At 38.6% G+C, this 26,867-nt stretch overlaps 3 protein-coding genes across 4 annotated transcripts; 2 read left to right on the top strand and 1 right to left on the bottom strand.

Moving 5' to 3' along the window:
* Positions 1–321: 321 nt before the first annotated feature.
* aqp7 (aquaporin 7) lies at positions 322–5,556 on the top strand. The gene is made up of 6 exons (XM_060890466.1): positions 322–556; positions 2,053–2,179; positions 2,831–2,968; positions 3,053–3,171; positions 3,377–3,594; positions 3,825–5,556. Exons 1-6 carry the CDS (start codon positions 353–355, stop codon positions 4,015–4,017), a joined length of 999 nt encoding a protein of 332 aa, XP_060746449.1. The 5' UTR covers positions 322–352; the 3' UTR covers positions 4,018–5,556.
* On the bottom strand, positions 4,767–10,508 carry tpgs2 (tubulin polyglutamylase complex subunit 2). The gene is made up of 7 exons (XM_060890467.1): positions 10,254–10,508; positions 10,007–10,086; positions 9,827–9,914; positions 9,252–9,383; positions 9,045–9,155; positions 8,750–8,913; positions 4,767–5,225 (listed from the first exon to the last, which is right to left on the bottom strand). Exons 1-7 carry the CDS (start codon positions 10,330–10,332, stop codon positions 5,025–5,027), a joined length of 855 nt encoding a protein of 284 aa, XP_060746450.1. The 5' UTR covers positions 10,333–10,508; the 3' UTR covers positions 4,767–5,024.
* A 380-nt stretch (positions 10,509–10,888) lies between these two features.
* On the top strand, positions 10,889–26,744 carry kiaa1328 (KIAA1328 ortholog). Of its 2 annotated transcripts, none has more exons than XM_060891336.1 (11): positions 10,889–10,988; positions 11,454–11,489; positions 11,863–12,077; positions 12,159–12,259; positions 12,757–12,872; positions 17,210–17,334; positions 18,130–18,671; positions 18,741–18,824; positions 19,321–19,433; positions 19,548–19,653; positions 26,280–26,744. In XM_060891336.1, the coding sequence occupies exons 1-11, from the start codon at positions 10,931–10,933 to the stop codon at positions 26,506–26,508; spliced, it is 1,725 nt and encodes a 574-aa protein (XP_060747319.1). In that variant the 5' UTR covers positions 10,889–10,930; the 3' UTR covers positions 26,509–26,744. The 2 variants fall into 2 exon arrangements, with proteins under 2 accessions (XP_060747319.1, XP_060747320.1); XM_060891337.1 differs by having other exon boundaries at positions 10,930–10,988; positions 11,460–11,489.
* Positions 26,745–26,867: the final 123 nt, after the last annotated feature.

Consider the following 26,867-nt stretch of genomic DNA (forward strand, 5'->3'; position numbering starts at 1 on the left):
ACAAAAGTTTAAATCCTAACATATGCATGCTGTTATGAGGGTCTGGCTATATGTCATAATTTGTTATTCAGTAACACTGATACCTTTGTTTAAATAACCTTGTAACTACATAGACCACATGAATTTAAAGCTATGATGCAATTTTTTTTTACACTGTGGTCAATTTAAAGGTCATTTGGGCTGGGAATAACCCCGCTGCCCTCAGATCTCCTAAAAAAAAACCCACTACTCTGCCAATACTCAGTCCTTCTGCTACCCAGAAGGCTATAGGGCTGTTTTGGGGGTGTGTGACAAGGAGGGACAAAAAGGAAGTCACACTCTACACAGTTTACCAAGTGAGCACATATGGGAAATGCACAACATCTGTAAGCGATTTACAGCAGGAACACACAAGTCTAACAAGAAGAAAAAAGGAATGAAGACAGAGCACCCAAGCATGCTGGAGGAGGGGAAGATTGAGCAGAGGAATAAGACTGGGAGAAGAACCACATGTCGGATTAGAAAGAAGCATGTTCGAGTGGGCTTAGCAGAAACTCTCAGCACATTTGTCATGATGGTACAATGACTCAATTCACATTTGGGCGAATGATTCAGAATGATTCATATTTCATTAAACCATATAACCATTCTACCATCTGTAATCTCATTCTAACTGAACTTTAGATATAATTCTTTCAGCTATGCATTTTGAAAGCAATGAAATGAGACTCACATACAGTTATGCATGTACACCATAGATTTATTCAAGTTTCAACATAAGATCATGTTTTTATTCAATTAAAAGAGGCAGTACACAGCTGAAATGTGCTGAAGTTTTCTTTCAGTTAAAGGTAAAAATGTTGCTACTCTTAGCACTCACATACTAAAAAAAATTATCATTTTAAACTGATGAACTTAAAGGCATGTCTGTTTTTTATGTAGAAAACCAATATTTATGACTTATTTAAACTTGTTAGAAGATGATAGTTGTTTTAAAGCAACTATGCTTAGCTTGGTATTAGCATGTTAGCTACTGGAACTGATGCTAGTCTAAAGTGGTATTAGCAACAAAAGCAGGCCATCTGAGTTAAATATAGCTGGTTAATTTTACGGAAGGAGGGGGCTCATTTTAAAGTCTTTGCCTACACTATTTATTTCAATTAAATATTTTTTGTATAGCACTTTTAACAACGGACATCGTAGCAACTTAGCTTTACAGACCATAAGAATATAGAACAAAAGTTTAAAATTAATATTAGTTTTATATATATTATTATAATTTAATTTATTTGTATTTATCCCTATTTATCCCTAATGAGCAAGTCTGAGGTGACAAGGAAAAACTCCCTTCGATGGTATACGCAAGAAACTTTGAGATGCTAAACTGTCTTAAAGATTGTATTCAAGTATTATAAAGTGCTGGCACTAAAGATGAACACAAACACACTTTTTAAAAACTTTTATTACTAGGGCAAGATTGTATGGTGTATCTCTCTGTGAATGAGTTGCTACTGTACAATAGAAATCTGTTACCTAGAACATCTCTTATCTTTTGTACACTTAGCTAGACAGAAGCTTGAAAATCGTGTATGCTTTTTTAAGGGGATATTGACTTGTAAACACGATGACACAACAAGTTTTTCAAAGCCAGGTTAAAAACACTGATAGAATCTCACAGCAGTTTTTAAAAGTTATTAGAGATTCATTTGGAAGGTTAAAGGAGAGTAAACATGTTTTGTAGTTTGCAGTTTCTAACAAATCTCCTCTGATATCAGACAGATATTTGGTCCTTGGGTGTATTTAGCTATGACACACAAAACTACATGATGTAGTAAAAAAACCCTTAGTCATACACATTTTTCTGTATGAGGCCTTTAATTGTTTATTATTATTTATTATCAATCTGCAGAACTTTTACATTTTTATATAAATGCTGTGACATTATATTCAAATATGTACAATCTGGTCTCTGGCTACTGACTGTACCTTGAACTGCGTTTGTTTTGTCAGCTGTTATCTTCAGGCGGTTTGGACGTTTACCCTCAACTCTGAGAATTTCTGTTTATATTTCAGGTGTTTGGTCTAGGTTCTGTTGCTCAGGTGGTCACAGGAGGGGGGGTTTTTGGAGATTTCCTGAGCATTAATCTGGGTTTCGGTCTTGGTGTAGCGATGGGGGTACATGCTGGTGGGAAAGTGTCAGGTAAGCTGGTATAACGTGTAAACAAGTATGTGTCTTATCTAGATGTTCTTTATTTTGCCATGTTCTTTTTCATTGTCTGTTGAAGTAATCACTGAACTTTGTTGGAATTATTTGGAAATCTGTTCCAAGTCTGCTAAAATAGTAAGATAGCATCAATTCACTTTCGCTTTCCTACCAGCACTTTTACCTCTTACTTACTTGTGCACATTTGGTTAAAAGCATCTGTCACCTTCTAAACATAAATAAAAGTGAATTTTCTTATATGAAAAAAAAAAACCTGTAATATACAGTATATACTTTAGGGTTCTATACAATCTGCATAAATCCATCGTTACAACAGACACCAACTTAGATAAGTAGGTAATCATGATCAAGGTACTGTGATGAGGACCATTACTGTTATCACCCTAAAGGTTACTGTTTCAAATAACTATTACCTGAAGCAGTTTATTTCATTTGTATGGCAGCTTTCAGATCCTAACAACTTTCAAACATTCTGCAAATGTATGCAGTTATCTAATCAGCCAGTCATATGGCAGCAGGACAATGAAAACATTGTGTAGGATTTGGGTAATGTTCATATTAAATATCACAATAAAGAAAATGTCTGATTATGTTAGAGCATGTTAGTTTTCTGATCTTATTATTCAGGTGCTCACATGAATGCAGCAGTGACGTTTACTATGTGCGTATTGGGCCGTCTTAGCTGGAAGATGCTCCCACTCTACGTAATTGCACAACTGCTGGGCTCCTTTATTGCTGCGGGAACAATTTTCGCCTTGTACTACGGTGAATGAGCATGTACATTCAGCTTTAAATTCTTTGAATGATAAAGAATTTTTAGTAACCACTAAAACATTTGATTGCTTATAGATTCCATTAATCATTATTGTGGAGGAAACCTCACAGTGTTTGGCCCCAAAGCAACAGCAGGGATCTTTGCCACTTATCCAGCTCCTTATCTCTCAATACAAACTGGATTCTTGGACCAGGTACAGTATGACATTAACTAAAAAAAACTAAAAGATCTGTGTTATCCTGTCTTGGACATGTAACAACCACTTTGACGGAAAAGAGAAAGGGTAATAAAATGGCTCATGGCCATGTTGTGAGATAGAAAGTCATTCTGACTTCAATATTGGTTCTTTTATAATTTGAATTTGAGTATTACAGTGTGTTTCTATCTTTCTCACTCAGGTACTTGGCACTGCCATGCTGTTGCTATGTCTGATGTCTCTGGCAGATAAGAGGAACCAGCCTGCCCCAACTGGTGGAGAGCCTGTAGCTATTGGAGCTCTTGTATTGCTGATTGGAGTTTCCATGGGCAGCAACAGTGGCTATGCAATCAATCCCACCCGAGACCTTGGGCCAAGAATTTTTACAGCAATTGCAGGCTGGGGAATAGATGTTTTCAGGTAAATATAATGCAAAATTTATTCTAGTGTAAGGAACTAGTAAACTAGTGTTCTGATTAATTATGCTAAATTTCCCCATTTGCCCTGCGGTGGATTGGCATCCAAACTATTTTGTTCTTCCGCTCTGTGCCCAATGGGATAGCCTCCGAATCCACGATGACCCTGTCCAGGATATAGCACTTACTTAACAGGAAAGAAAGAATATATTTCTGCTTTTGTCTTTCCCACAGGGCAGGTAACAATTGGTGGTGGGTGCCCTTGGTGGCCCCATTAGTGGGTGGAGTGACTGGTGCTTTGATATATAAAGCATTTGTGGAGCTGTTCCATTCTAAGGATAAAAAACCAAAGCCCAGTGGACCATCAGAGCACATACCGCTGGATGAGTGCAAGAAAGACAACACTGATGAGTGTGTGAACTGTTAACAAATCGAGTACCACTGGAACCAGAGAAGGGACAAGAGAGAGGAGCTAAAGAAAAAATAGATTTTTTTTCTTAAATAGAAATAGAAAAGTAAAGAAGCACTATAATCAGCTCCTGCCTGTTTGGATCTTATGAGCTCAAAAAGTAAAAAAAAAAATCCCTCACTAGACAAACATTTACCATGACTGAAGAATAAACTGGCATGAAGGAACTGTTTTTTTTCCCTCTCTTAAAGATTGTGTCTTCAAATACATTTGAAACAATACTATGAATTCATGCCACTGATTTTAAGTAGCAGGACCATTAATCAATAGTTTACCTGGAAACAACACAAAACTGAACCACATTTATAAATCATGTGGGGGCAACGTTTACAATTTTATTTACATGATTGAGATTTTTTTTTAAAATTTAAGGTAACATTTGAAGTTTCAAGGCTGGATTCATTATTGAAAGTCATTCCCTCACTAGCCACCAGCTGTTACTGTCTACTGTTCAATTTAATTAGACAGAAATTGCAAACGTTTGACAGGTTACATGTTTCAAAATCCAAAGCACTCTGTCTTGAAGTCTCAATGATTCTAAGTTTTTCTTTGAATAGTATATCGGTTGATTAGCAGAATAAGATTACATGGCTGAATAGTTGTTATAGAAACAATAATATATTACAACATGCACATTAATGCAATATAAACTGTGATTTATAGAACTACTGCCAGAGATGTCGTTATGGAAAATGACTCAGCATCTGTTTTGAGAATTCAACAGTGATGCAATATACAGTTTATTCGATTTAGAGTTGAAAAAAGAAAGACAGCTTGCAGTGAAATTGCAGTAAAATGGATATTTTCCATCATTCATTTTTCACACTGACAGAATCTGATGCTTCAACGCTTTGCATTAGTCTGACCTCAGTGTTTATGCACTACAACTAAAATATTGCACTCTTAACTCAAGTTTTTAAGTATGTTCAAATAAAACATTCTAGCTCTATTTGCCATGTGTCTCTTCACGCTTTGCCTGCCCTCGATCCCCGACCTTTAGCAGGACCTCCACTTGATGGCATTTGGCTGGGCTGCTTCTTTTTGGGAGCAGGAGGCTTGGTTTTGCCACGGAAAGCCTTGTCTGGGTCCAGCTTGTTCAGGAATGTTTCAGAAGTCATACCGGAGTTAACATGGAACGTAAGAGGTTGATAAAGAGATGCCCATTGCTGTATTAGAACAGAGAAAGAGAGAGAGAGATATCATGTGCTGGTACCAGATGTAAACTGTTGAACTGTGCAAAATGAGCATGATAAGCATGGAAGAGGGTGTGTGAGTAATGTCCAGGGTGGATGGGTGGGTGAGTGCATTAGCTCAGATTTGAGGAAGTCCAATTGCAAACAGCGAAAGATTCCTCACTGAACTTCCTCACTGTTGGTGAACTATTGTAACCCCTGGGCATTAATCAGTTGCTTCCTTACTATAAGTCATAAATATAATGTGATATATATTTCACGTTACAGTGATGCCTCGAGATACGAGTGCTTTGACACATACAAATTTTTTGAGATACGAGCTGTGATTCGACCAAATTTTTGGCTTGAAATACGAGCAAATTTTTGAGATACGAGCATCCAAGCCGCCGCCGCAACAAAGATCCCCAACAACCACGTGTGCTCTGTTTCCCCCGCCTCAGCTTCCCGCGTCTCACTCGGTTAAAGCCGCCTTTCCACTGCACACGACAAACGATGGCCAATAAACCGAAAGTCATTCATTTCCTATGGAGAGTCGCAAAGGGGCTGCGTGAGGTGCCGACCATCTGCGGATCCGTAATTTTCGGATCCGTTTTAAGCGTTGGATCCGTTAAAAAATTTAAACTTGTGCGACTACACCGCATCTGATATGCCGACCGGACAGGTTTTTATTAAAACGACCGGCAGATGTTAGTGAGGAAAGAGTGACAAAAAAAGCAAAAACAAGTGAAGAGAAAAGCGATGAAGGAAATTAATCAAAATTAATGTAAAGAAAACAGAAATTGTAGCAATTAAGTTCAGTTAACAGAAATCAAGCATCGTGTTAGTTCTGGCAGGCCACGTCATCAAGCGTGCATCAGCTGTTAATCAGCTGTCCACGACGCGCACCAATCCGGTTACGACATCCATATTACCCGACCATTTAAATTCCCATTCATTGAGCCGCTCTAGCCCTTCGCTGCTGCTGCGATTTAAACTCCCTCCTCCAACCCTGACTCCACCATGCCAGAACCCGTGTTTGTTGTACCAGTTTACGTCATAAATCTCCACATATTTCTCTCTCTCTCTCTAATTATTTATTTATCCATTTATTATTTTCCTTTTTAACTCTATGCATGATTAATGGTTCTGTTATACGGGGGTCTATTCTATTTTCTAGTTGCTGCTCTCCCCGCTCTAAATGAAGTTTAGTTAAGTTCCATTTAAGTGTAAAGTAGCATTAAGAGTGTACAGTAGCGAGTAAGTGAACGAAAGTGAAAGTGTAATTCCTCCTAACTCCTCCGCCTGTTTGCTCCTCCCTCAACCTCTGTGCGCATCTTCCGTAAAGTAAAACCATTTTATTTTTTTAACATTCTCTTTTATTACTGTATGTTTTTATACAATATTTGTCATTTATAAATACAGGTGCTGTACATTTTTCATATTCAAAACACAAACAAAACAACTGGAGTGGAATTTTGCGAGCTGGAACGGATTAATGGGATTTCAATTCATTTAAATGGGGAAAATTGCTTTGAGATACGAGCAATTTGAGATACGAGCAAGGTCACGGAACGAATTAAACTCGTATCTCGAGGTATCACTGTATATACAGGGAGTGCAGAATTATTAGGCAAATGAGTATTTTGACCACATCATCCTCTTTATGCATGTTGTCTTACTCCAAGCTGTATAGGCTCGAAAGCCTACAACCAATTAAGCATATTAGGTGATGTGCATCTCTGTAATGAGAAGGGGTGTGGTCTAATGACATCTACACCCTATATCAGGTGTGCATAATTATTAGGCAACTTCCTTTCCTTTGGCAAAATGGGTCAAAAGAAGGACTTGACAGGCTCCGAAAAGTCAAAAATAGTGAGATATCTTGCAGAGGGATGCAGCACTCTTAAAATTGCCAAGCTTCTGAAGTGTGATCATCGAACAATCAAGCGTTTCATTCAAAATAGTCAACAGGGTCGCAAGAAGCGTGTGGAAAAACCAAGGCGCAAAATAACTGCCCATGAACTGAAAAAAGTCAAGCGTGCAGCTGCCAAGATGCCACTTGCCACCAGTTTTGCCATATTTCAGAGCTGCAACATCACTGGAGTGCCCAAAAGCACAAGGTGTGCAATACTCAGAGACATGGCCAAGGTAAGAAAGGCTGAAAAACGACCACCACTGAACAAGACACACAAGCTGAAACGTCAAGACTGGGCCAAGAAATATCTGAAGACTGATTTTTCTAAGGTTTTATGGACTGATGAAATGAGAGTGAGTCTTGATGGGCCAGATGGATGGGCTCGTGGCTGGATCGGTAAAGGGCAGAGAGCTCCAGTCCGACTGAGACGCCAGCAAGGTGGAGGTGGAGTACTGGTTTGGGCTGGTATCATCAAAGATGAGCTTGTGGGGCCTTTTCGGGTTGAGGATGGGGTCAAGCTCAACTCCCAGTCTTACTGCCAGTTTCTGGAAGACACCTTCTTCAAGCAGTGGTACAGGAAGAAGTCTGCATCCTTCAAGAAAAACATGATTTTCATGCAGGACAATGCTCCATCACACGCGTCCAAGTACTCCACAGCGTGGCTGGCAAGAAAGGGTCTAAAAGAAGAAAAACTAATGACATGGCCTCCTTGTTCACCTGATCTGAAACCCATAGAGAACCTGTGGTCCATCATCAAATGTGAGATTTACAAGGAGGGAAAACAGTACACCTCTCTGAAGAGTGTCTGGGAGGCTGTGGTTGCTGCTGCACGCAATGTTGACGGTGAACAGATCAAAACACTGACAGAATCCATGGATGGCAGGCTTTTGAGTGTCCTTGCAAAGAAAGGTGGCTATATTGGTCACTGATTTGTTTTTGTTTTGTTTTTGAATGTCAGAAATGTATATTAGTGAATGTTGAGATGTAATATTGGTTTCACTGGTGAAAATAAATAATTGAAATGGGTATATATTTGTTTTTTGTTAAGTTGCCTAATAATTATGCACAGTAATAGTCACCTGCACACACAGATATCCTCCTAAAATAGCTAAAACTACAAACAAACTAAAAACTACTTCCAAAAATATTCAGCTTTGCTATTAATGAGTTTTTTGGGTTCATTGAGAACATGGTTGTTGTTCAATAATAAAATTAATCCTCAAAAATACAACTTCCCTAATAATTCTGCACTCCCTGTAATATAATATATATATATATATATATATATATATATATATATATATATATATATATATATATATATATATATATATATATAATGTGTAATTTTTTTTTTTGCATTTTCCATCAGATTATTGAAAGCGTGTAAAAAGGTTTGACTATCACTGAAAGGTGTAGCTACAAGTTAGATAGTAAACATAGTATAGTTATTTTATTAAAAAGATAATCTAATACTAAATTCTAAAACAAATAAAGTTAACAAGACTTCTCTTTTTTGTAATTAACTTCTTAAAAAACAAAGGCCCCTAACAATTTTGCCTGATGTTGAAGTGAGTTGGTATGACGAGGAGATTACACCTACTTTGGCTTGTGGACTGGGCCCGTATGGAGTAAAGGTGTACTGCCACTCCGGCAGCCCTAAATGTGTAATCATGAGCCTGTAGTATGCAGTAAAGGAGGATGTGAGAAAGTGCCAGTATAGAGACCGGTCCAGGAGCCATATTTCACTTTGCTCAGCCACGACATCTTGACAACACCAGCCATCAGGATGTAGAATCAAAAACAATACAACATGACAGAAAGAGTGATTTATACATTATATTAAACTGCCTTGTTTGTTCCACATGCTCCAGGTTGGGCTTCAGATGGATGCTCACCTGGAGCGCAATCTTTGTAAACAAGACAGACTCTGCCATTTCCACCACAGTGGTCAAGCTCAAAGATTCGGCTACGGGAGTCAAAGTGCGGTTCTTCTCGTTGCTCTGATCCTAGATAATTAACAAAAATGCTTTGAAGATACACAGCTTAAATGAATAAAGTAATAAAATATGGTTTAACATAATATCTGAATATTTCCTCAATACCTTCAAATTCATCCTTAAAGTCAAGGTCAGCTAAGGTTGGCGCACTGGGGAGGGAGTAAATGTTGGACCGCACCAGAAGACGAAGCTTTGCTAGACTATTGATTAACATGCATCCAACAGGGACTGGCTCATCTGTAAAACACAGTTATTCTCAAAAACAACAAACAAGAAAATTCTAGCAAAAAAATATATATATTAAAAAGAAATACAAAATTCAATTTGAACCCGCATTCAATGCAAACATATTCGCTATCAGAAGCAAATAGGCATCTTTTCTGAAGTCCTTTCCCCTTCAGCAACTGTGCCTTAGCACTTTTATTTTATTCATATTTGTTGACTGCAGTTTGGTCTGAAAATGCAGAAAAGCACATAGTATTTGGAATTTTTTTCCTCCCCCATATTACTAAACCAAAGGATCAGATATTGCAGATGTTAAAAATTATTGTAAATATCAGGGTGACTATTGATAATGATAATGGAATAAAGTAACTTTTTTTTTTATCTCTTATGGATATTTCAGATTATTTTAAACATTTATGTATAATGAGAATGAATGAAAACAAACTGGAACTTACTTTCCAGCTTGGAGCTCCAGGTAAGTGTGAATCCATCTGTGGTGAGGTAGAAGTCTTTCAGGTCCTCCGGCAAGATGCAGTTGTTCTTCTGAAGGACACAGAAGCACAGATTTTCAGCTTATTAACAAAAATATTCCTTATTGTTGTTATATTGTTTTTTTTTTTTTGTTTATATCTTACTTGCTCCCATGACAGGAGGCAACGCTTCTCTGCAGGTTCTTTCTCAACAAACCGCACATCTAACACACCTGGAAGACTTTCTGTGTATAAATAAAACAATTATATAAACATACTCATCCATTGATTCCGCATATATACTGATCCTTTATGTATAACACACCTCATTTCGGCTCATGCAATGTGATGAATCAGGTAGCTTAGCAGAAACATGTAAGCTTTAGTTAAAACAGTCCTAATCATTACACACCTAAAACCCGGGTTATTCCGAGGGTAAGTCTTTCCGAAAACGGCTTGAAATACGTCTTTTCATCATTCACATCCTCCATTCCTAGCTCCCAGTTTTGTTATTTTTAAAACCCACCGCAATCTGGTAAACCCCGCCTTCTGTGCTAGGATTGGCTATTAGACAAAGGGTCGTGAGTCGATCCCAAAAAAGAGTCGATTCTCCGATGCTTTGGGACTCGACCCTTGGATGTGATTCCCAAGCATGAAACTGATTTAGCAATGACAAAGTAAAAATGGTTTGGTTTGTATTATAAATGTGAACAAATTTGCAGTTGTTCGTTTTGAATAAATAATAGTATGTGAAGTTAGTGTTGGTGTGGTATATTATTTACTTAATTAACTGAATAATTTGTATTGAATTGTAATCGGAGTCGACTCTTACATTACCGGATATCCAGCAACTCTCTTTTGTGTCGTTTTAGTTGTCTGAATACAGGTGTGAAAAGCTGATAATTTCACACAGTAACCAAAAACACAGAAAAACTAAATGTCTATTGGTCAAAAAAAAGATTGACGGCTTATTTAGCGAATAATACATTCCTATACGGCCAGAGCCTGATTAAGTAAACCAATCACAATCACGGAAGGTAAAAAGGAGGAGCTTATTAAGTTCCCCTGGAAGTGGCGGTTTGTTTCAATATGGCGGCGGTTGCTGCTGGAGAAACAGATGCTTCTGGGATTTATTGGATTAACGACAGTATCTTTTCGCGTTGTTTATGTTTGCGTTTTATTTTTTGTTCGCGTGTAGTTTAAGTTTGCTGTTTATTATCACAGTTCACTATGTTTAGATGTAATGGCGTTGTTTCTAAGTTTAAAACAGCGGGTTGAATTAAACCGGTTTGTTGCTGCTGTGGAGATAAAAAAAAAGACAGATACATATTTTCATGTCTTTTTGCTTATCTTAGAACTTTTAGAAATAGAAATAATATATATTAATACGTGATTAATTACATTGTCGAGAGGAACAAGATGCTAAATATAGAATGTATGATGTAAACAACTAGAAAAAAATGAAGGCAACTTTGACTGACAGGGTTAATAAAGCAAAATATCCTGTAATGTAATCATATAAATAATTACAATAATGTTTAGACTTTTTTCACGTCGTTTATGAAGCTTTAAGAATACAGAAATTGTTAAACTTTTGCTTAACTCTGAGTAGCTTCAGAAGACGAGCAGTCCATAGTGTTTGTTCCAGGTGAGACAATGATGATAAAAAAAAATAATATACTGTAGGATTTAAATCATTTAATTTACTTTGGAGAGATTAATTTCACAACTTGTCTCTGTTGTATTGAGATTTTATAACGATTATTATACAACATTAACCGGCAAAATTTTTGCGAATTAAGAAGCATTAATCTTATATTAATTAGTATTATATTAGTATTAATATGTAAAAATGTGGCATACAAAAAAAAAAAATCTAATCATAGTAACAGTACATCCTGAGGCGTATTATTTCTTACATTTTTTTTTTTTTTTGCATGGTAATAAGATATCAGATTTGTGGTTTCCTCCTGAATTTTTTTTTCCTCATCAACTCATCATAATTTTTGCTCCTTTTTCAGGCATGAGCCAAAAGATGGGACTGAAGTCTGTATGTATATCCAGTAATGAAAGAAAAACCAAAGGGAAACCTTTCTCAGATATCAAAGGGAGGACTGGGAAAAAGCAGAGCCGAATAACCGATTTACCTGTGGCGAAGGCGTCTTTACAGAAGATCTCAGAACTCTCATCCAAAACCAAAACTCCACCTCAGGTGTCAGATACATCGCAGGTTCAGGTGTGCAAGCAGTTGTTTTTACCATCCCAGATTGCACATAAGAAAACTCACACTGCTAATAATCGTTTGACTTTTTTACAGGACATCTCTTATAGGCTGCACGTCAAAAGCAAAGCTTCATTGAAGGACCTTTGTCCAGAAGACAAACGTCGCATTGCTAACCTGATTGAAGAGCTGGCAAAGTACGTATAAGTGCTTCTCATACACGCCTCTCACATTTTTGTGATGATCAGTGAAGTCACTTTTGTTGAATTACCAAGGGGCATTAATTATAAAATGAATGCATCTTTTTTAACATGTGGTATTTTTTCCCAAATGAGAGAAAATCCCCTGTGGTCCTGAATGTACTTATGAACGTCTTGATCTTGGAGTATCCTTTGCTCTGCATAGTTGTCCCTGCGAATTATTAACCAACTTGGACTTTTACCAACTTTGAGTTAAAACTTTGAGTTTTATTGACCCCATGTAAAAAAGTCATAATTTTAGCTCCCAGCCTGAAAGAAAAATAAGGGATTAAAAGGTAAAATTGTTTTAAATGTAACAAAAAGCTGAGGTAGAAGTTAATTATGGACTTATTAATTTTTTTATATTTATTTTTTTTAACTCTTATTTATTAGTTAATCAAAGGTTTTGCATACTTTTTCTTTTCTAAGCGTTATCTGTTTTGTCCACCCTGCAGAGTAAGTGAAGAGAAAGAGGAGTCTGTGCAGCGGCTCAAAGACGAACACGAGACGTTTGAGAAACAGATCCAACAGCTTGAACAGCAGAATCGTCTCATCGTACAGGAGAGAGAAAGTATCCTTTGCTATCCAGGTTTGGGTAAGCACTGGAAAGGCAGTAATTTCAGGAGAATAAGAGATTTTTTTTTCTGTTTTATTTGCTAATGCTTTGCATGGCTGATTTTTACATGGCGCTGTCCACTTTGTCCACTAGTGGGCAGTGTCAGACCTCAGCGAAGTCGTTCATTTCAGCGTTATAGAAAACGGATAAAAAGTAAAATTACAAACGCTTATGATTTTGTAGTAGACAGTATTCAATGCTATACTATCGTTTGGCAGGTGTGTAAATTACAGTGCGGCCGTAACAAATTAGCCTTTAAAATTCAAACCGGATGTACAAATCTTGCACATCTCTTGAATGAAATACAACTTCTGCATCATTGGTGTACTGTGTGTTTGTTGTATCTGGAGATCGAGGTGTTTGTCTTTTGGTAAATTGTTTTTACATGCCAGTTATTTGGGCTTAGTATTGAAAGGCCAGACAATGTTTGTGCAATACCTATAAGTATACAGCAGGGGGCAGTGTTGTTTAAATAAAATCCTCTCTGGTCTATAGTTTCATTCTGCAAAAACTACATTTTAAGCACAGGACAACGGTACAAACTTGTCTTTTTTTGTAAATGTATGCATGTGATGTATGCAGTATGATGGGTGAAAACGTTTGTTTGTATGTTCTGTGAGTGTTGGCTTACAGATCGTTTTACCCGGTTTATTCCTTTCAAATTAAAAGCTGTGAACCCTCAGGAATATGAAGGCTTTTTATTCCCTGTGACAGCTCATCATTCAGTCTAGTAGTTTACAACATCCGATATTTGGCAGTTCCATGTTATTTTGCCATTTTGACATGGTTCTGAGAATGCCGAAGCGTCAATTTCGCTCAACGACATGAAATATGAGGGGTAATCACCAGCTGGTAAATTGCCCTACTGGCACCAGAGCTCAGAAATTAGCAGCACGCAACTCAATTAAGTGCACTTTAGCTGCACGTCCTGGCATTTGCACTAAACCTCAAACCCCATTAAAAAGAGATTTTACTCTAAGACAAACTGTACGAGGGTCTCCTGCGGTGGCGTGCCGTCTGAAGGCACCACGGCTTTTCGGGTTGTTCGAAAAGGTTAAGGGGAGGCGAAAGGCAAACTCATTTAAGGAGACTTGTGTCGAATAATCTCCAGAACAATCAGCTCCGTCTTATCTGCCAAGACCAACGTTATCATGGGGATTCTTCATCTTTGGATTGAACTGCTAAAAAAAAAAAAAATTCATTAAATTCTCTGATGTAGGATGAAATTCGAAGCTTACGCATAGAATGAAATTAGAATTTTTATCACATCGTCTTTGACATCCTACGCTACGGATCCGAGCACTAGATTCCATTACAGAGAGAGAGAGGAGCCTTGTTCCGCTATAAACAAATTTACATCAACCACCATAGAAGACACAAAAGGGAAATAGAACGCATTCATCAATATCATTAATCTTCTTTAGGTTTGGGTGGCAGTTCTTTTGAGAAGCATTGATGGATGGAAATACTAAAACCACTTTTGTAATAGTTTGTTTGCTTGGTTATGAGTTTGTTGATTCTCTGGTTCTTTGGGGCAAGAACCCATGAATTAGCTTTCTATCACAAAGCCATTACTCAAGAGTTTTTCCATGAGTAATTACTTTTCCACACGTTCTGATAACTGGAAATGACAAACCACATTTTTGTAATAAGTGAAATATAGCTGTCCTGCTAATCAATTTGCATCACAGCTTATGCACACACACACACACACACACACTCACTCTCGATGACTAGGCTTGCTCGGTACTGAGCTGTTAAAATATTCTCTTCAGCAGGATTTTGTTCCACCTTGAGGCGGATTTCATTATTTCATTTCTGTGCAGGCTGACAGGGGAGTGAATCATGTTGACAGTGGCTGTCTGAAATATCGAATGCGAACTGTGTGTTTTTGGACGGGGGAGGAGACGCCATTGGCCACGCTTTTTCCTTCCCTGATGTCGGGCCCGTGAAGCTCACCGCGATTGGCAGGTGACCGGTGGAGTTGCCACGCAGTACGGTGCGCCGTGTGAGAGAATCTTATCAGTCGCGCTCCACTCGCTCCAGTTGTTCAGAGTTCCTGCTGTTAGTGAGCATGTTGACGCCCCTCCTGCCTATCGAAAAATCCAAAGACTCTTCAGCAAGTGGGATCGCGCGTGAATGTGACGTGCTGCATTAATGACATGAGCTCCGAGCACTCGACGAGCTTTCCGTCCTGCTTTAAAACGAGAGCCTTGCTTATTCTCTATGAGAAAAGTCGACAGTTATCTGCGGATTGTCAATTAATCCTGGTGCTGTCTGTCTATACAACTGAGAATATGTGGAGATGTGTACTATAGTGTACCTCAGTCTTAGGAGTTCTGTAAGGATGAATGAAAAATTCATTCAGCGAAAAGTATAATACTAATATCACAATATAGGATTTATGGGAGAAATGTCTTGTATTCAGATGAATAAATAAGGAATGAAACACTTAAAAATTGTCCAAAAAAATAAAGTGTGGTGTGACATGGCCCAACACAAAAATGCTGTTTAGTTAATTATTTAATAGCTAATAATTAAGTTACTTATTTTCCAACACAGCCTATCCCATGTTTTATTTCTCTTACACCACAGCAATTTATGATTATTTGTTATAGAGATAGGGGGCACAGTGGCTTAGTGGTTAGAACGTTCGTCTCACACCTCCAGTGTTGGGGTTCGATTCCCGCCTCCGCCTTGTGTGTGTGGAGTTTGCATGTTCTCCCCGTGCCTCGGGGGTTTCCTCCGGGTACTCCGGTTTCCTCCCCCGGTCCAAAGACATGCATGGTAGGTTGATTGGCATCTCTGGAAAATTGTCCGTAGTGTGTGATTGCGTGAGTGAATGAGTGTGTGTGTGTGTGTGTGTGTGTGTGTGTGTGTGTGTGCGCCCTGCGATGGGTTGGCACTCTGTCCAGGGTGTATCCTGCCTTTGATGCCCGATGACGCCTGAGATAGGCACAGGCTCCCCGTGACCCGAGGTAGTTCGGATAAGCGGTAGAAGATGAGTGAGTGAGTGTTATAGAGATGATAGTTGATGAATATTTGAGCCAAGACACAAATCACAACAAGTAGAATCCTACGCTCGTAATTTTGCCAAATTCAAGTAAAATCTCCCAAAGTTGCACTGTGGATTTAAAGAAAAATTGCAGCAAATGTCATAAAACGACAGCAAAATCTTAAAGAAAGCTTTACCGTGTCAATGAGTGTATGGTTTTCTTTGCTAAATAAGAAGAGATTTTTTTAATTCTTTTTATAATGAGGTTTAGATTCTGGGAAGTGTCTGCCTCACAAGTCGCTGTGAATAAGCTGTTGCATAGAAATAACATTTTAATCAACACCTTCTGAACTGTCAGGGTTGAGAAATCAACACCATGTTATACCTATTTATAGCAGCTCAATCAGTGCTATTAGATGATCTACACAGGTCACAGCAAAAAGATAACAGATCCAGTTTTGAAAACCACTGCTTCAGGCAAAAGATGTGGTTAAATATAGTTGAGGCTTCGTGCTTTCTAAAACATATGCTGTAAAGTTAAAAGGCAGAACCACTGAAAGCTGAATTTGCACGTGTGTGTGTGGGCTGGTGACAGAAGACGGAAAGAAGCTGAGCTGGCTGTGTCACGCCGTCATTAGACGGCCCACTCGGTGTGACAGCGGTTCTGCTCCACGTCGGTCCTGTTCTAGCTGCTACAGTGTGTGTGCCAGCTTCCTGTCTCTGAGCCTGGCACTGTGCCTTGCCCTGGCCAGCCACATGCAGATGGAGGAGCCTGTGATGCCTTCGCCTTGAAGAAACTGGTGTCATCCACCAGCAGTGAGCCTCTTTCTCTGCACCTTTTTGTCACTCGCTGCACTTTTCATCAAGTTACAAAAGCACCGGCTGCTTAAATTCACAGACGTGGTATCGCCACCTGCTGTAATAGCCTCCTTTTATCGTCGATATAAGTTGATGTGCGTCACTTGGGCATTTTTTTTTTTTTTTTGTAGAAAAGTTTCAATGCTACACATGAATTTTTTTATGATTTAGCAAAATAAAGTGTATACTATACATAGTCTGTTTCTGGCTGATCACATCCTGAGTGTATTATACACACTAGATAGTCAGTGTGTCCTGATGGTAAAGAAACGCTATGCCTTTTTTGTTCTTTGTGCCTTGTAATTTATGTGCTTGTCTCTCCTTATCAATGTTCGGCGGACAAAACCTCACTGGAGGAAAGCCGATTGGTTTGTGTGGCTGGAAGTGAGCACAGTAGTGGAGTTATTCAGTGTGTATTGCCCCTTGACCCGCGCTTCAGGCTTGCAGCAGCAGTACAAGGAGTGTCAGGAGCTGCTGGGACTCTATCAGCAATACCTTTCCCAACAGCAAGAGAAACTCAACCAGTCCATCTCTCAGCTGAATCACTCACGCTCCCACTGCAAGGTAATGTATGTAAATGTGGTAGGATCATTTTTATCCTCACTTTTGTTTATGTAATTATTCTTTAACTCTAATCAGTTCCCACCCACTTTTGCATGACCGGTCTGGGAGATCTAATGTACATCTCGCGGCACGTGAAACCAGGCGCCACTTCCTTTCAAACGGCTGCTCATGAAACAGCCAAAGGCTCTTTATTTTATTTTTTTCTGCTATTTTAAATGTCTCTTATGCAAACGTATGTCGAATTTTTCCCCAAGTGCTCACAAACATTTTCTCCATATAATTTTTTTTTTTGACGCATACTGCATTCACACAGTTAGAAAGCTCATAATGAATTACAAGATGATTACATAATGGGACCATAGCACATTATATCACATTATAGTGACTCATTAAATTCATATCGAGCAGTCGATTTAGAGCGCTAGAGTAGTAGCACAGCCAGGCCACTGACTCGCTCTTATTCTCTATTCTTATTCTCTCTTCTTATTCTCTCTTCTTCCACCACTGTAGTAAGAAAAAAGTAGTTTGTCCTTTGACCTTGGCTGTGAGTAATGCATGTTTTCATGCTCCGTGACCTCCTCTTGAATTAGTCAGCAGCCCATTTCTGTCCTCGAGGAGGCGGACACTTCCCCTTTGCCCTGAGTGTTTATCTCTTGTTTGGATGACCTTGGGTTACTGCACATGCTGGTAGATAATCCATCCACCACATTCTCAACAGCTCCCTACAGTACAGTGTGTTTATGCTGCATTATTATGAAGTCAGTGCCCATTTCACTGCCTCTCTTCTCTCCACAGATATCCAGCAGTGAGAGAACATTAAGCAGAACCCATTGTGGGCACACGAGAGGTGTTGCTCTCAATGGATCTTACTTGGATCCCCCTAATTTGGGGCGAACAGGGTCAGCAGGTTGTGCTCACTCATTTTTCGCTGGCGCCTGTTCCGGGCCATCTTCCATGCCCTCATGTTGTGTCGAGCATGACGGAGGAAGCCATGAGGAAGACTCAGCAGGTGTCCACAAGTGTTCTGAGGGTGACTGGAGTGAGCCAGTACATGGTATACGCTCTAAAAAGGATCAGGTGGCCGACGGTGCCACCAAGCCGAGCGACTTAAGTCACGGATTGCGACTGAAAAATGGAACCGGGTGCTGCGCGGAGCACAGAGAGACGGTGTCGTTCATTGGCAGGGAGGACTGGGAGGAGAAGCGCCAACGTTTGCTGGTTCAAAAGAAGCAGCTTGAGATGGAGAGAGAGAGGCTGCAGACTCGCCTTGCGGAACAAGAAGAGAGGTTGCTGAAACAGAACCAGGAGCTCAGACAATCTCGGTTCAACCACAGCAAGTACGCGAAATTCAAAGTTTTCAAATGTCTGCACATTTTCTCTGGTAATACAGCACCCTCTGCTTTCAGGTTCCAGCACGAATTAGAGCAGTCCTTTAATGAAATCGGATTTAATGGTGCACCTCAACCCAGTGTTGCTGCAGATCTACACAGGTGATTTCTATTCATTAAAAATAGCTCTTATGTAACACTGCAAGACTAAATCCAGGTGCCTTTTCAGTAGGGATCTCTCTCTCTCTCTCTCTCTCTCTCTCTCTCTCTCTCTCTGTGTATGTATGTGTGTGTATGTATGTGTGTGTGTGTGTGTGTGTATGTGTGTGTGTATGTGTGTGTGTATGTGTGTGTGTATGTGTGTGTGTATGTGTGTGTGTATGTGTGTGTGTGTGTGTGTGTGTATGTGTGTGTGTGTATGTGTGTGTGTGTATGTGTGTGTGTGTATGTGTGTGTGTGTATGTGTGTGTGTGTATGTGTGTGTATGTGTGTGTATGTGTGTGTATGTGTGTGTATGTGTGTGTATGTGTGTGTGTGTATGTGTGTGTATGTGTGTATGTCTCTGCATGTAGCAGGGAGCTTGTGTATCACCAGGCAGTCTTTTCTAGGAACAGATCTTTCTATATCTCTCCCACTTGTTCTTCATTTAATCCTGCAGTGAAAGAAAAGAGGGAGGTCTTCAGGCCTTGAAGGAAAGTGTCAGACAGCCTTTAAATGAAGTTCAACCACAGGAGCACAACGTTCAACAAGCTGAACCCAGACTTTCAAACAGTAGGATGTGCAAACAGATTGGGATCATACACTTGTAATTATCAGATGCTTATATAAAGGAATATTTGATCTGCTGCAGTTAAAACATCGTATTTGCTGAAAATCTCTACACAGTTGCCAAGAAGGATATGGCCACCTCGCCTTTGCCTTCCCAGAAGATCCAAAAGTCTTTACAACAGTCGATGCCCGTCAGCCATCCCAGAACCCCAGAGTCATCAAAGTAAGCAACCTGCATTCCCAGTACATAGACCAAATTGGACTTGGATCACATTCTTTCATACAATAAGAGTTATATATTTATATATACTGTATCTCCAGCTTGGCACAAAGACACACACACACACATTATATAATGATCAAGTAAAACTCCATTTTCTTCGCACATACTGTAAAATCGTTTCACGCCTTCTTTTGGTCATTATGTTTAACCACAAGGTTACAACAGCTTAACACTGTGCTCAGTTTCATCAGTGATTTCACATGCCTCCGAATTTTTATTTATTTATTTATTATTATTATGCAAAGAGACAATTACAATATTTACAGAAGAGAAAATACATGCCAAATACAAAGACCAACAAAACAAAATGTGTGTGTGTAACTGTAAGTGTAACTGGGTGTGGGAGTGGAGATATATGAATAAAGGAGCATGTAGGGAAGTACAACAGACATAACCAGAATTAAAATTTATATATATTAAATTAAATAATAATTATAATGTCAATAATAATGATGAAGATAATAATATCACACACACAAAAGATTTTTTAGATGTCAAAAAGATTTACATTTTGGTTTAATGAACATTTAATACAAATTATGAATTTTTTTTTTTTCCTTTCTTTGGTTGTCGAATGAGAGTAAAAAACACCACTGTTTGCCAGCGTACTTGAATTTTAAAACACCTGACATGTTGTTTTAATGTTTCTGGTGTATAGGATACACCGTTGTCCATTGTGCCAGTATTTAAAAAAATGAATAAAGTTAAAAAAAAAAAAAAAGTGAGACTTTAGTTGCATTCAAAATGTATTCTTAAGCCCAACATGTAGTTCACTCCCATCAAATGAAACAGGGTAAATAGTAAATTACAGCATTTTCCCTCGAGTGGTGACTTTGAAATGACTGTGAAATGGAAATGCAGTCTTATGTGTCTGCTGGTGTTCTGTGTTCCAATAATAACCAGCCTACGGGACAGCAGGGAGCAACAAATTAGCTTACTTGTTGCTTCGCTACAATTATTTCAGCTTTTTCGGATGTGTTCTTTTGCAGCACTGCTACAGCCCTGTTTTATACTAACCTTGAGTTGCAGCTGATTATTATTGTGTTACACAAACTATGTATATATAATTTCAACATTTTCTATATCAGGAATTATTAAGGGATAACAACAGAAGAATTCTTAATGCCTCATATTTGTTGTTAACGTGTATTTACATACCTGAATAAGCTAGTATAGGTGGCAGCGTTGTCTTGATGTGGATCCAGAAAAAAGTTTCAGTGTCTTGATGAATGCTGTAGATGGTCATACAAAGAAAGCTAATTGTAGGCTGAAGTGAGTCATTTTTTTTTAACAGAAACTGTAGCAGACCTGTTAATCCTCTGTTAGACAGCAGAAGGGAGCTTATAGGAGGAACCACTAGCGACAGGGTTAGAGAAAGGGAACTGACAACTTGGTTTATAATATATTCATTATACACAAAATCTGAACGCGTAAAGACGAGTTTGCATTTATTTACCTTGCTTCAAATTCAGAACAGATGCATCTTATTTGCTCAGAAACCACGGGTCTAATGAAAACTGGTCCCCAGTGTAAAACTAAATTTTTGAATTTCTTCTTACTTCTAGCCATAAACACACAGTTAATGTTCCAGCACTGAACTTGCATTGTCACCATTCAGTCACATCATTTGCTTATGTGGACCTTTTGTAAGCTGGTTTTATTTCCCTTCCTTATTTTGTTTTTCAATCTCAGAAATAATCTCATACATATTGCTTTATACATGATTGTAGATTGTTGAAATGTGGCTTTGCATGAGCAGCACATTTCATTTCATTTCTGCACGTCAGTCGGGCCATTCAGCAGCCGAATGGCTTTTATTTTAACCCCCACCAAAAAAAAAACCCCAACGCCTGACAGGAGCAGCACTCAACGAGTCCAATAAAAAGACCCATCCGAATAAATGCAATTTAACAAGCGTGGTTTTGGATTGAGTGAAAAGAGGAGGGAAGGCGGCAATTCTGTCTGAACAACACAGCAGGGTTTCTTTCCCCACTGCAAAAAGCGAGAGTGTAGCGCCGTGTAAATGTATTAATTGTGTTTTGGGAAATGTTGCTTCTCTGATGGAGCTTTTTTATGCTAATGAAAAGAACATGGGGGGATGTAAGGATGAAGGAAAGAAAACAAAACAAAAAAAAAAAACAGGAAAAGCGGTTTAGTCTGAATGCGGTGTATGAGATAGTGGAGGAACTAAATGAAGATTTTTGCCGGCTAGCGCTCAGGCTGACAGAAGCCAAGCTGAGTCCCATTAGCTGGCATAGCAGGCCTCAGCAGCAGGTGTAATTGAACAGAGTTCTCCAGCCTGGGCCACGAATGCACAGCCTCCTTCCCCCGAGAAAGAGAGAAGCAGAGAATGAATCACTGAACACTAGGATGAGACACACTTGGAGAAAGGGAAGGAAATTCATTACTGTTTCCCTTTAACATGGAAAGGTAATTAATGTGACAGCATGTCTCTCTCTTTTTTTTTTCTTCCTTACTTCTTTTTCTTCCCACTCTTTCTCCTCCACTCCCTCTCTGAGCCCAAGTACGCCTCGTTTAGTACGGCGTCGTCTGAAAAATGTGAAATATTTGTAAGTCATTTGTAAAGAGTTCTCGCTATTTTATGAACAGTCCGTCGTGCGAGTTAATTGCCTTCCGCTTTCAGCAGTATGTTTTGTGAATATTTCACGTTAATACAAGCCCAAATCTTTTCTTTAATAACCGGACCTCTGTGTTATTGACGAGCAATAAATCAGCCTCCTTTGCATATACTGGAGAATTATATGGATGGTATATACAGAGATTAAGAGAGCTGACTGACTGGGAGGGGGATTCTCATTGTCCTCATCCTGCAGACAAGCCACGGTGCCTTTGTGATCAGCAGGATCCACGAATCCCGAGCGGTTGCTTCACATTAGAATTCTCATTTTGTTGTAATGAAATGGATCTACGTCCCAGGAGTGCACCATATGCACAATGTGACTATTGGGAAAATGCCACCTAAAGTCCAACTTTAAACCTAAACGTTTCAACTATCCAATTGATTCAGAAAAAGTAGTAGACGGACAAGGCCGATTAATTTAACTTTTTTTTTTTTTTTTTAATATCCGAGTATCCTAATCCTGATGAGGGCTCAGATTCTATTGACATGAAAAAGCTTAAACTAACAAGCTGTGTGGAAAGTAAGTTTATTTATGGTCAATAAATATTTTATTGTAGTCCACCGTCCTGGGGCTTCTTTTGCATTATTTAATTGTGAATCTGATTTGAGAGAATCGATGAAGCTTGTCATTTTAAGGGTTTTGTTTTGCAGAGGTTTGTACCAGGGAAAAGAACAAGTGGTCCTTGCTACAATTCGCTCATTAACTGAATTAATAATCTTCGAATGAATTAGTGTTGATTCGACTTCATGAATATTTCAAATGCTGCTGTTAAAATGAATTATAGCTTTGAAGCCGTTAATAGCGCGTTCACTTAAACTAAAATTGCGACATTTGAATCTTAAATGTTTTTTTGTTTGTTTTTTTTTCTTAAATATTATTAAATGGGTGAAACATGTTCAATAAAAAAAAAGGAACTGCAACTAAGTCTTTGAATACTTTTCAATAACAGAAGCTCGGACAGTTGTTCTAGCTGTAAGGTGAATCACAGCTTTATATCAGCGCGGTCGTTCATATATGTTTAAACATCATTTCCATAGTAACTTCACTGAGGTGTGTAGGGTGTTTACGCCATATATGCTTTTATAACGTACATATACATTACACTATATATAAATAGGCTAAAAACTGTATTTGTTTATACAATTTGAGGAGATTGTTCTTGAATCTTTTTGGGGGGAGTCTCCAGTGTCAAGGTGCTTAAAGGTACAGAGGGAAACTAACTTAGTTTTCTCTCCATTGGAATCCATGGGAGTGTTTTATTCTGCTTATACTACTGCGATATGCCAGTGATGACAATGTCGTGTTTTTTTCCGCATATCTCCCCACCACTTACTGACTTTCCTGCCATAAAGATGTGTGGAAAGTAAGTTAAGTATAGAAGCAATAACAGATCAGTTGCAGAAATATTAACCTATGATTCAAGTTATAGCCGAAATACTCTCCTTGCTGTAAATCTTCTGACCAATCAGATTCGAGCTTTCTACTACGCTGTGGTATTTTAAATTGTTAGTGTGTTGTTTAACAAGTTAAAGCATTGTTGCTGTGACGTAAGAGGACTAAAACACCCTATAGATAGATAGATAGTTTTTCTTTTTACAACAGTTTAATTAGGAGATTAATCAGAAAGCCTGTGATACAAAGTTTTAGTGTTCTAATTTTCATTCAGAAAAAGAAAGTCTTTCAGGTGATTTATTATGAACAGAGCATTTGTTCATATGTGGACTATATATGTTTCTATTCACATGGGCGGGTAGTCCTGTGATTTTATCTTGGTGTAAAGACTTGGTGTGCTCTTCATAGCAAGTGTGTAATGAGAATTTTCCTGCCTATAGGCTCTCTTTTTGCATTCTGTTGATTAGGATGGAATTGACGTGCATTTTTGTCAGTTTAAGATTTTTTTTATTTTTTTATTTTATTTATTAATGTTTGGCCTCCAAATGAAAGGATCACTCGGGCGTCTCGGACATTTTTAATGAGAATGGTAAAATAAGTGGGTCTGAGGACGAGGAAGCTAATAAACACTCTTTTGTTTGGCTTTACTGAAGCAGAGCTGAAACCCCATCACAGCGTCTCTCCGAATTAGAGCGTGTGGCTGAGCGATTTCCAGCCGTCTCCTCGGATAAACCTATAGGGTTTTGGATTAGCGGCACTGTCTCTTAAGTGACATCAATATCTCATGTTCACTTCCCAGTGCCTCTTATGAAAAGCAGTGAAAGGGTTTGGAAGATATGACTGCCAGAGACATTAGCATTCTTTCCAGCGATATCCTCCTAACCCTGACTTCCCAACCCCTCCCTGCTCAAACTATACCCCTCTTGCCTTGTTATAGATTGTGACCGGCGGTAAGTGATGCATTATTCATACCGGCAATGTCGTCTGTTGATGGATGGCTGTTTGAGAGGCCTGTCCGTTAAATAAATCAACACATAAAAATGCAAATTCTCACATTTCGAGAGGGAACGTGGCCAAAGTCCTACTCTACCAGCCACCCCCCCTTCTTTTTGGCACGCACTTGTATTCTCGCTGTAGTTTTCCTAAATGTAGATAGATGAGAGAATGCTAGTGTTTGTTTTTTTTTTTTGTTTTTTTTTCCTTTCACCGATTTAATTGGCGATCTATTTATGGAAAGACAAAATGTAAGTGTATATCTGAATGTAGGTGAGATTGTTATCATTATGGTGATAAATTACAGTCCGGATGTCTTCTGAACAAGAGCACTACTTAACTGTCTAAAAGAACGATTTAGACCAGGCACAGAGAGCCTTCTAACAACAAGAAGAGGTGACGCGTTCTCAGATTAAAGCTGCATAGCAATAAGTAGCTGATTGCATTGTCTAGTGTTACATTATATTCAGCTAGTTTATTTTTGTAGACACTTTAGGCTTTAGTCCGTAGGCTTTAATATCGTGATACGTGTTTTGTGTCCCAGCAATATTCTAGGGCGTCGTATGTAAAAACGATAAGGCAAAATGATACGCTTTACTCTGATTGGTCAGAACAGAGTAATTCAAACCAAAGGTTTATATTAATGCTTTCTAATTGTTGTAATATTATCGCTTTTCATAGAAACAGCATAATAAACAGGAATATGGATGGGGCAGGCTGTAACATAACCAAAAACTTATTTTTTTTTTACACCCAAATATTACTTGGGGTCTTTCTAACAGTCTGTATTAATGCTTTCACACTGGGACTTCATGCACCAGGGTTTGATGGAATCCAGTGAGTCTGAAAGCAGAAGAATGCTGAGGGGACACAGGGAACAGTGACACTTAGATTTGACCCACATCATTCGTGCTAAGAGTGAAAACCTCCCCAAACTTTTATCCAGCTCAGTCAGTTGATTTTCCAGACAAACATGAGACTGGCCATGTGTAGTTGAGCTTTTATTTTCCCTGTGGGCTTGCTAATGAATTTATGATTTGTCCACCCTTGAGAATGTAGTAAATTATTTCCTTCAACCGAGTAGTGCTGATATGAGACATGATTAACATATGTGCTTGTTTTTCTTTCTTATTTTTATCCACACAATGATGAGATTAACTGCCAATTATATGGATATCATAAGTGTTCTCAAAGAATTGATGTTTAATACGTGTTGCAGTGTCGCGTACTCATCCGACTCTGTTCTTCCTGAATAATTTATCGAGCCCCCCTGACTGACATGTGGAATCTCATTTAGCTTAATCTTTGTTTATTTTATTTATGCATTCTCTCTAGTGAGGAAGATCTCATTCCCATTCTCTCCACGTGCACAGTTTCTTTCTTTCTTTCAATACCCTAGACTTTACCGTTCAAAGGTACTCAACAGAATGATTAGCATGTGCAAAAGATCCTGGAATTAATCTAATGGAACATTTCTTACGTTACACTTTATCAAGTTTTCTTTTTCTTTTTTCAATCAAACTTCTCTCTTTCATACAGGTTGGATTCTTCTCTGATTGAGCTCTTGGATATTTTTAGTCCGATTAGTAACACGGAGAGAAGCAGAGTCAGCTCATGTCCACACAGGAGTCTCTCTGGCCCTCGTCAACCTCTCCGCGCCGTCCGTACCTTTCACAGCTCTGTGCTTTCTCCCCGAGGACAAACGCAGCCCTCACAGGAAGACTTGCAGGAGAGTCAGATTCTGGAGGACATCTTCTTTATTTGCTAAAAAAAAAAATCATCTTCACCAGAACCTTAATGAGAGCACAATACACTTCCTAAAAATGTACATGGAGCTTAATTGCGATCATAAAACAACTGCATATTATTTCACTTCTAATTTCATTACTAGATTTCTAATTATTTGTTTGATTGTCGGTCTCAAATTGCTTTACAACGCCTTTGTGTTACCGCCTTAATTGTAAACATGTGCCAAAGCAATTATGGGTTTTATTATTTGTAAGATTAACTCTTTTTTTTCTTTTTTTTTTTTTTTTTAATTTATTTAATCCAATGATAATAAAAATGATAAATTTATTTATTTTTGCTACTGTGGTCCAAATACAAGTGTTCACTTTATTTACATAT

This window comes from Tachysurus vachellii, chromosome 17 (genome assembly GCF_030014155.1).
Source record: "Tachysurus vachellii isolate PV-2020 chromosome 17, HZAU_Pvac_v1, whole genome shotgun sequence".
Taxonomy (NCBI): domain Eukaryota; kingdom Metazoa; phylum Chordata; class Actinopteri; order Siluriformes; family Bagridae; genus Tachysurus; species Tachysurus vachellii.